The 10,000-nt window shown below is 52.3% G+C and overlaps 2 protein-coding genes across 2 annotated transcripts in view; one reads left to right on the top strand and one right to left on the bottom strand.

The window, feature by feature from the left end:
- Positions 1 to 1,398, bottom strand: part of LOC126581633 (uncharacterized) — a 2,473-nt gene extending 1,075 nt beyond the window's left edge. The window contains exons 1-4 of the mRNA XM_050245435.1: positions 859 to 1,398; positions 590 to 798; positions 390 to 525; positions 51 to 313 (exon numbers count right to left, since the gene is read on the bottom strand). Coding sequence (XP_050101392.1) covers positions 51 to 313; positions 390 to 525; positions 590 to 798; positions 859 to 946 — 696 coding nt within the window. The 5' untranslated portion in view covers positions 947 to 1,398. The remainder of the gene's footprint in view (positions 1 to 50; positions 314 to 389; positions 526 to 589; positions 799 to 858) is intronic.
- An 8,396-nt stretch (positions 1,399 to 9,794) lies between these two features.
- The window catches only part of LOC126580815 (uncharacterized), a 4,153-nt gene continuing 3,947 nt past the window's right edge, over positions 9,795 to 10,000 (top strand). Inside the window, exon 1 of the mRNA XM_050244081.1 lies at positions 9,795 to 10,000. This exon is cut by the window's right edge and continues 604 nt beyond it. The gene's annotated coding sequence lies outside the window, so the exon portion shown is untranslated.

Raw genomic sequence — 10,000 nt, 5'->3', positions numbered from 1 at the left:
CACTTTAGAGGAGTGCACGGGTCCAAATGGTCCAAGGGCATGGGACATACCTTGAGTTTCATGTCACCCCGACGAAAGTGTTTCTGTTTGACGCGAAACTCCAACCCCAGAATGGACGTTTCTAGTTGATCCGGAAATGAGACGATCGTTGGATACCGTCGCAGGAGCGTTGGATCGACGAGCTCACTGTTAATGTACCAGGCAAGCTGGGCCGCTGGCCGCGCCCTACCGGATGTACAGTTCACGCGCACATAATCGTTGATCTGATACCGAGCCTTACCACCGGAAATGATGGGGTCCTCATCGGGCAGAACTGATTGATTGGGTGGAAAGGAATGACGGTTTTTGGAAATAGCATTTTTTGGGAGCGCTTTTGAGTGGCCACATACCTACGACCAACATTTCACCGTGCTGTGAGACGGTCTGGAAATCGGGCGCCTCGGCGGACACTTCACAAAGATACTTCCCGCTCGAAGAGAGCTTAACGGTTTCGAGTGTAACGTGATTATTGGAAGAATTGTGCACCTGCAGAGAGGACAAGGTGCATTAGAGGGATGGGACCTCGCCGCGTAAAGAACCTGCGACTTACATTCACCGACACACCACGCTGCGGAAAGACTTGCATTTCCGGTTTATCTCGTGGCACGAAGCGATAAAACTCATTGCCATCCTTGTACCACCGGACCGAGTACAGCTCGTCACCTTCCATCTCGTACGGACACTCGAGCCGCACGGAATGGCCCAGGATCGCGTACTTGGGGACCCTCAACCCGGTCAGCTTAATACCGCGAACGGAATCTGAAATTCAGACAAAGTCAGCGCGAGGTTCGATCGTACCCGGGGTCATCGTCTGCTCACCTGGCACAAACGAAAGCAACCACGGTAGCAGCAACAATGGAATCCACATTTCATGCTTCCTACGGCCAGTAATGGCGACAACAATCATTGGAACAACCTGTGTGATAGTGACACTCAGGAACTCCGGCACAGAGACGCGGACACACTTTCCACCTGCTGGTATATCGCAGTTATCACAACGCAACGCGGTGGTGCGTACGCGTTTATCACATCATTCGAAACCAATAACCATAAACACCGAGGCAATCGAGGCGATGTGGCTGTACATGGTGGTGGCGCAGTTCCTGATGATGATCCATTGCCACTCGTTGGTTTTTCAGGAAGGAGGACAAGGAGGACAAAACACTAACAGCACGCCAGGCCACGGCACCACATCCTGGCACACACTACTGGTGGCGGTCAATCAATTTGATCGCGCACCTTTATTGACGGCGGCACAGCGTGGCCACAACGGTAATTAAAAGCGCAAAGCGGGCACTCTCCGTAGAACACGCAACCGACAGTCGACGACGACGACGACAACGATGGGACTCGTTCCGGGGACACGTTCGTTCGGTCACGATGCTTACGCTAGACTGAACCTCCGGGGGTGGACGAAACACGAGATATCCCTCAACTCCCACACATGCTGATGATGCACGCACGCGCTTGCTCTCTCCCTTTCTCTGTGGTCTCGGATCGGTTGGCCAGCGGGCCCCGGGTTGGCGGCGGTTTGGCGGGTGTGTACATCAAGAAGCAGCCGAAGCGGAACAAGCGTGTTAGGTCTGGTCGTGTCACGCTCAGCCGCTGCTTGCGCTCTCGTTCTCGCGTTTCCCTTCGCAGCAGCAGGCGTTGACAAAGTAAGAGGTCCTGCCAGGCAACCGTCGTCGTCGTCGTCGTCATCCTGGTCGTCGTCGTGTTCGCTTCGGTTCCATGAGCATGTTGTTATCAGCATGAAAGGCGAGAGAGAGATTATGTTGCACCACCGTTACCGTTACCGCTACCCGTTGGCGTCAGCGATGCAGCGATGGCGCTGTTTGTTGAGGTCCTTTCTTTTTGTTGTAATTCTTTGGCCCGGGTTCATGTTTGAAATCCTCTAAATTATGTATCTTTTCCGGGACTAATATGCGGTGGTCTGGTCGCACGGTCCGTCACGGTCACGGTCCGTGGTGGCATGCTGCGAGCATGCGTCAAGGCGACGATGGAGTTTTGCGCGCTCATAAACGCCTCCCAGTGGTCGGGATCGCATTGTACGTTTATTCAAATGTATGAAATGTAACAAAACGTTATGGTGAGGCCTCTAGAAAGGAAAACGTACTGTTTGGTAGTACGTCATCGTCAACGACCATCGTCGCCCGCTGCCGCCATCACCGAGAATTCCATTTATGGCTGGTGGCTGGTATGAGAAGCGCAAATAATCGATTAGACACGCATTATGTGACCCCCTCCCCTCCGTCTATGTGAGGGTGGACCAATTGTGGTTTTGTCGCCGGCTGTGGCCAGCAGACCCCCTTTTGCTTCCAGCGCACAAGAAGGAAATTCTATTTTTATACATCAAACCCACGACCATCATGATGTGTGGTGCCGATGATGTCATCGACCTTCGACCGTGGCCAAAAGACGGCCACAATTTTGGGGCGGGGGGCGATCAACGTCGTTCCAGGCAGAATGCAGAATGCTCCAATCTCGCACACTCCAACCCAGAGTGCCTCATAATTTGCTGTATTATCGCGCCAAAAACACTGTAAACAGCACACTCGAGCGCTAGTTAGCCACGCAGAGGACCACGCACTACACGCTGCCCACTTGATGCTGCTCTTGCCTCGGTGTGGATGCGGTGGAGGAGGACCAACTTTGAGCCAGAGTGAAGGGTTTCCAATTTGAAATTAGCGCTTGTTTCACAACAAACGACAAACGGGCACGCACAATGGACACAGGCACAGCAGGGCTACTTGATGCGAGGAGGAGGTTCGCCAATTAATTATTGACGGCTCTGTCGCTCTCTAGGCTCAAAGAGCGCGCCCGCACTCGATTGCTGCGATTCGTCGTTATGTTGAGCACATGGCCGACTGCGATCGGTTCTGGTGCGGGAAGGAAACATTCTTTTTTGCATGCTCGGCTGGCTGGCTGGTTGGGTTGCGGTCGTACAATTGCAAACAATTGGTCGTGTAAACAGGCAGGCCCGGGATATTTTCAATTATTGCGAATGCCTCCCTTTCGCTGCCACTTGGCCTCTGTGCCACTCAATCCCTGGTAAGCCGTGGCCGGGGAATCGAGGATTTATGGGCAACTCCCACCACCGACCGAACCGGCACGGAATCCGTTAAATCAATAAGCGCTGCCATGCCAAAAGAGTTCTTTGGGGGGGTGAGATCCGGTTCCTCGAGCACACAGCGCGGACACTTGTAACGGAACAAAGATTTTTAGTGAAGTTGCCTCCCAGCATCCCGGGGTCGTAAATATTTGTACAATGTAGAGACCGCGACGGAGTCTCAAGGAGTCGGCTGTGTGCCATTTGTCGAATGTGTTATGTTTGTTCAATGCACGCTCGGTGCGCGGACGGTCCATGTTAATCGAAAACGATTAGCAGAATCGCGGAATGACCCTTCTGATGCCGACCGACTGCACATGCACATGCAGGGCGCCCCTGGCGAGGCGAAACCAATCATCACTTAATCACGCAATCCGTCGCAACCAATCGGCCACGTATTGGCCACCCTTCGAACACCAATTCTCCATCTCTCTGTCTCTCTAGGCCGTGCACAGCAATCGGCACTAGAGTGTTACATGGCGTTAGGGTGTGCAGCGTGCAGCAGTTTGTTTGGGATGTTAATGGTGTAATGTTACACTCTCTCTCACTCTCTGTGGCCCTCATTGGAAATTGGAAGACACTTTTTTCAATTTACGCCCCTCTGTGGGATCTGTGTTTTCCATTTTCGAACCGCGCGCCTTTCGTTTCGCGGTGCACGGTGTCGAATGGTGTTGTTTGAAGCGATAAAAAAACGGGCGTAAGAGAAAGGGGGAAACCGGAGACATCTGGTACGCGTTAAGTGGAGTGGAGCGAGTGCGTGAAGATGAAATTGACGAAAAAGTTGTGGGAGTAAGACCCATTTTGTCACTTGCCTCGCCGCGTTCCCAGGTCTCGCGGCGTGGCCGTGGTATGGTGAACGCATCGCGGCCAACGATGCGACCAACGACTCGCTGGGTGTCACTCAAGAACGCAGCAATAAGAGGAACAAATTGCACTCGGTTCGCTTCCGCCGTGCTCACACAGAACAAACAATAATCGATGGTGTTTATTAGGATTGATATAAGACCCGGAGCACGGACCCATTCCATTCACGGTCTGGCCACCACTTTCCATTCCATATAAAGAACCAAGACCATGGTTGCTTTTCTCTTTTTAACCCCAAAAGAAGAACCACGGCGCAATACTGAAAAGACATTATTAGTTTTATGAAGTGCGTTCGGGCGAGCAGCTTCCTCTCTTCAAGAAGATGATCATCGCACGCACTCTCGCGATGATCGCGTAAATGGAAGCCGTCAGTGAAATGCATTAACGCGCGTAGTAGGCTGCTTGAATGATCGACTTTAATGGGAACGGAACGGTCTGTTCTTTCTCCTCCTTCTCCTTTTTTATTGCTTCCGAAAGGAGCAAAGGATGAGTGAACCGACTCTCCGACCCCGACCCCGAAATTCGTCGTTCAAGTGGCCGCATTTTCTTCGACTGTTCAGGCTCGAGACACTCTCCGGTTCGCTCGCTCGATCAATGCGGTGATCAATGTCTCAACACCGTACCGCATATCGCTTTCGCGCAAACGAGGAAACCGAATATCCGTGTCCGCGTCGAAAAGGCACTCAGCCCATCAGGGGGGAGGCCGAAGGAAATTCTCTAACATTTCAAGGTTTTGATCACACAAAACCAGGGAGAGCGAAACACGGTTTTGTCGCAAATGTTGACGAAGTTTTAATTGAAACCATATGGCCGATGGTGGGGTGTGGGTTCGAGGTGATGGCAACGCAAAAGAAGAGAGCAGGGGCGCGGGTGGCCACATTCGATCGGCATTCACGGCTTCTCGACGCACTCTACCGGGAAGCCATGGTCAGTCCATATGACGCACTTCTGTGCTTCTCCTGTTCTTCTCTCGGGGGCTGTCTGTGGACCCTTTTTTTCTATTCGATCCGATTGGAACGATCGAACAGAGGGTGCTCTTGGCTCGTTGTTGCTGCTGTAATGGGGTGCTGGGTGTTTTGTTTTTTCGGGAAACCATTCTCGATCGAGGGAATGGGGAGAGTCAGTGCAAGAGAGTGAGAGTGAAATCGATAAACTGCACAATCCTGCTGCTCCTCGAGGGATGCGTTTACGTTCTAGAGAAAACTACGAAGGGAAACAACAAAATGTAACAAACACCAAAAAGAGTACTCTCCAAGAAGTGCTTCCGTTCCCGGGCGTGGCGTGCAACTGGCCACCACCAACAACAAGAACAGACGGGGGAGCTCGTTGGAGCCGTGCGGAGTGCTTGGAGGGCATCGGGTGTCATTAATCACAGCAGGGTGCGTCGTGCGTGCGTGATTTACGGCACTCGGACGGCAGCCAAGCTCTCTGGCTCTGTATGTGGATTGTAAACAGCGAGCGCTACAAATATGCGTCACGTAAACACGAGAAAAACCTACCGCCCGTCCCCGAGCCCCTTTGCAAACAACATCAACCCCTGGCCACTCCTTGGCGTCGGTGGAGAAGGTGGTTGCATGAGCCAACGAGTTGCATTGCAGAGAGGTGCTGGAACGGGGTTCTGGCCACCGCCACCGTATGTATTTTTTTTTGTTCCCTTGTCTAATGCCTGCCTGCCTTGCCCTTTTTGAGACTTACAATTGACTCTGTTTATCACGCACACAACTAGCCTCGAGAGTGCAGCAGGAAGCTCGCTCGGTGCTGCAGTTTCCATTAGAGATAGAACGATAGATAGATAGTCCCGAATTTGTTTGGCGCGTGGCAGCGGTCAACGTCATCCAATATCGACGTCCATTAAGCACCACACGAGGTCCCGGTGGAATTCGAATGTAGGCCAAACACCGGAGGACGTATGCGTTTCCTCTGGCAGGCACCCGGGGCTCAATTGTTTGTTGTATCTAGTGCCGTGTGCGTCGCGACTGACCGCGGTAAACGGGCTTTGCCTGTTGTTTGCTTTATCCTCATTTATGCTTCGGTGCCCCCTTCTTCTCGTGCTGTCCAGCTGGCCAGTTCTGGGTGCCAGGAAGGGTCGCGTCGCGTCGCGTGGTGTGCAAAAGTGCAAGTCAAACGTCTGGCGGTAGTTGTCTGACCTGTCTGACCACGACAGCATGACTCATTCGAAACGATTTCGGAAAAATAAAGGTATTTATCATGATGGACCAAAAAGGGGAGGGTGTTTGCGATTACTCACTGCGGATTGTAGAATGAGGGATTGAGGGCTTGCCCGTGGCCTACGAGGTGAGAACAGCTGTCATTAGAGCCCGGAAAAAGGGACCCCGAAAAAGGAAGCCGAACAAGCAAGCAAGCAAGCAAAGAGGGCGGAGGGTTGGCCACATTGTCGGGGCTTCACGGAACCATCGGGGTCAGAATTGGTATTACAAGCAGCTCTGTGAGTGAGCGCGCAGAATGATGATTCACGTGCATTAATAATTATATTTTATCAAGTTACTGAAAAAACAATGACAACTGGCTGGCAACTGGCTTGTGAGGGACACGGACGACCAGCGCTCCAGAAGGGACCAAACGCTCGGATCTCGGACCGAGTTGGTGCTGGCTGGGCCTGGGGTTTGGCATTGGCCACAAAAGGACACTACACTTCAGACACGAAACAAAAGGGGTCCGGCTTCTTTTGTCTCCAGTCACGTACATCAGCAATGCACTAACTAGGTGAAAAAGAGTTGTCTCCATCAGGATTACGTGACATGTTCGCTCGCTCGCTCGCTCGCTGGCATGCTTGGGGCCGTCCCGACGGTCGACAACGCTCATTGTTTCATTATTGGAAGCGAAGACATCCCGGGCGATGCACTGCGGCAGAGGCAGAGGAGAAGGATGAAGGCAGCAGCCCCCTCGTTTGCCAGGCAGCTTTCCGAAGATTTCCCGAAACAAGTGTTTACGAAGTAATGGCAGCGTGTCTCCGAGTTGAATTGATTACACAAAACTTCTTTATCACATCCGCACGATCCCCGCATATGCGTTTGTTTGTGAAATGCATTTGTCACTTTGGGACCCTAAAGTTTTTTTTTATTTCGGGCGGGGGGAAGTGTCAGAAAGATCCTGGCGCACCGATTAGCCATCAAACGCCCTGACGGAGGACACCATGTCATATGTCACGGCCAAGGGTAAGGTTGTGTGATTAGGGACGAGCGAACGAGCGAGCGCAAGAACTCACAATGGCGACGGCTGTGGCGGCCTGCGACTGAAGACGGTCCCCTAATTGGAATCAATTTATCTCTTTGCCAACAGTTAATTGTTTAATTGGAACGCCAAAGACGCCAGGCCATGCAAAAATGCGGTCCCACATTAGAGACATCTTTGACGACGCGACGGCGAGCGACGGGGCGAGTCCTCGCCGCCGAATTTGTTGGAATTAGTTTGGGGAATTCCGGTTGAAAATGAAATGAGCACGATGAGCCTCTGTTGCTGCTGCTGCGGCTGCGGCTGCTGCTGTTGATCACCGCCATAAAGAAGGTTGACAGTAATCGGATGACATTTCCGTTCGATCGAAGTAGACACGACAAGTCAGGCCATGCCAAGCGCGTGTGCGTGCGTGGAGAAGCACCATTTCGCGTGTAGTAGGCGCCAGGACGCGGTTTGCGAACTCCACCTCCCTCCCCCCTCGCTTTATCTGGTATCAGTTTCCATGTTGTCGATAATGGAGGAATAATGGATTAATCAGTGAACCGTGTACGAGACCGCTGGCCCTACTGGGACCTTAATGTGAGGAGGTCCAGGGCACAAAAATGCTGCGAGCGCACATTACACGTTATCATAAATCACTCGGCCTACGATCTCGGACCACTTTTTGGGAGGATGGCGAGGGGGGGACACTCGCAGCCGTTAAAACAAATCCATCCCAAGCGTGGCACCCAAGGGTGGCGTGAGATAGGTCGATAGGCGAGCGAATACCGGCGCACTCACTATACTCGAGTACGCATCGAGGGCGAAAAAGAAAGCCCTCCCCAACAGGCCAGCATACCCCTTCCTTCCCCCCCCCCCATCGGCTGAAGCGGCAATATATTTAATCCTTCGTTGAACTGGAAAAATCGATTCCGTCGATGCACTTGCATTTTTTATGCTCTCCCTGCAGCTGCCCAACTTTGCGCAGCACCAAAAAAAAACACTGGCCACTGAGCGACAAAAATCCGGTGCACTGGAGTAACAGTAACAGAAGGAAAGGGTGCAGGTGGTGATAAAAAAAATGTTTGAAGCATCCTAGGGCTCGGATGCGGTTTTATGCTATCCACCTCCCCCTTTTACCATTCGATGGTATTGATGGCTTTCGCACAAAGTACAAGCAAGCCGTGCACGTGGTGGTGCTGGTGGCGGTTGATTACAGGCCGGGAACCGTAATATTTGTGGCGTAATACAGTGGAGGAGGGGGTGGGGAAAGGGAGGTAGGTGAAATGCCGTGAACAAGAGATAAAGTGAACACTATTTCTGAGAGCATGGATCATAAATTTGATTTTTAAAGCCAATCAAATGAATGCTCTCCGGTCCATCGCTCGGGTTCGCGTGATCGAGTGGGTTGGAAACTAACAAAAAACAATCCACCAGAAACATAGTTCAGGTTCCCCCGTATGCATGCGAGTGTTAGATGGCCCACAATCGATGGGAAAACAATAAATTCTTCTCGTCCGATCCGCTCGTGGCCACACCTATCCGCCCTCGACCCGTCGGGGTGACGTCTTAATTTACGCACGCCGGATGCGCGCAAGTGAACATTGATCACTAACCATGACCCGTGACATGACCCCCCCTGGGTGGGAGGGAGGTTATCATGGGCGCGACATTGTTTTGACGGGCCAACGACTTGGCGGCGTGTATGTTTTTCGGAAAAACAAAACTGTCTCTCTCTCTTCCGAAAACGAGATAATAAATGTCATAATCATCGTGCGATGGCGCTTCTCCGGTGGAGGAGTGGCCGTTCGCTGGGGAGGGTGGACACGGTCCTATGATCGTCTAATTTATGATGATGAAGGTTTTGATTCAATTCGTCGTCTCGCGTCGCGTCGCGACGTCGCCGATGATGATGACGAACAGGAGAATGATGGTGGTAGGGTTAGTCTTGGTCTCTGGCGGTCTTGGTCTTCTACTCGATCTTAGTTCGGTGCGATTCGGTACGCTGAGCCAGCTCATACTGTGGGATCATCATCATCATCATCATTCCGGGAAGCTAATTGATTGATGGAGCGATCCACGACGACGACGACGACGACCGTTGGCTACAACGCTGTTTCCCCGGGGGGGGTGGTATCCTTCAGCCCACCACCCTCCTACACGCTACGTGAAATGATAGTTTCGATACCGACCACCAGACCGATGGACAGGCACTCTCGTGACGTAATGCGCACGCGCGCCTACTAAGAGCCTCTAGCATGTTGTTGTCGAACGAAGGAAAGGACGTTGCGATGGATCTTGGTTCAATCCAAGTAACCAATGCCAGCGAATGCATTCCAAAAAGGGACACTTAAAACTCGTCTAATCACGCTTAATAATCCCTCAACTCGAGCACTTGTTTCTGAGGAACTAAATCAATCGGTAGGCGGTTGGATTAACTCCCAGTGGCAAGCATCAGCATCAACAGCAGCAAACCTTCGGTAAACCGACCCTCGCTGGTCGTGGTCGTCGTGCAGCATCGCCAGCGCCGAATACACGCGCGACGGATGGGAAAACAGAGGCTGCTCGGCTCCGATTGTCCTCAGTCGTCGGTTCTGCTGGTGCCGAGAGAGTCGTGAAACGTGCTGCCTCCGTGTTGGAACAAAGAAGACACAGCACATCGAGCACATGGCTGCTGCTGTTGCCTTATGCTGCTTACTGGTGACGCTTCCGCTGGTGCGTGGTGGTGTGGTTATGCGGTGGTGAAGTGTGCCAGGAATTTGGGTGCGGGTCGAAGTGATAATCAACCGACATTACACATACGGATTGGTGGTC

The sequence above is a fragment of the Anopheles aquasalis genome, chromosome 2 (assembly GCF_943734665.1).
Source record: "Anopheles aquasalis chromosome 2, idAnoAquaMG_Q_19, whole genome shotgun sequence".
Taxonomy (NCBI): Eukaryota; Metazoa; Arthropoda; class Insecta; order Diptera; family Culicidae; genus Anopheles; species Anopheles aquasalis.
The sequence above is the reverse complement of the archived record's forward strand: the minus strand, read 5'-3'. Positions and strand labels throughout refer to the sequence as shown.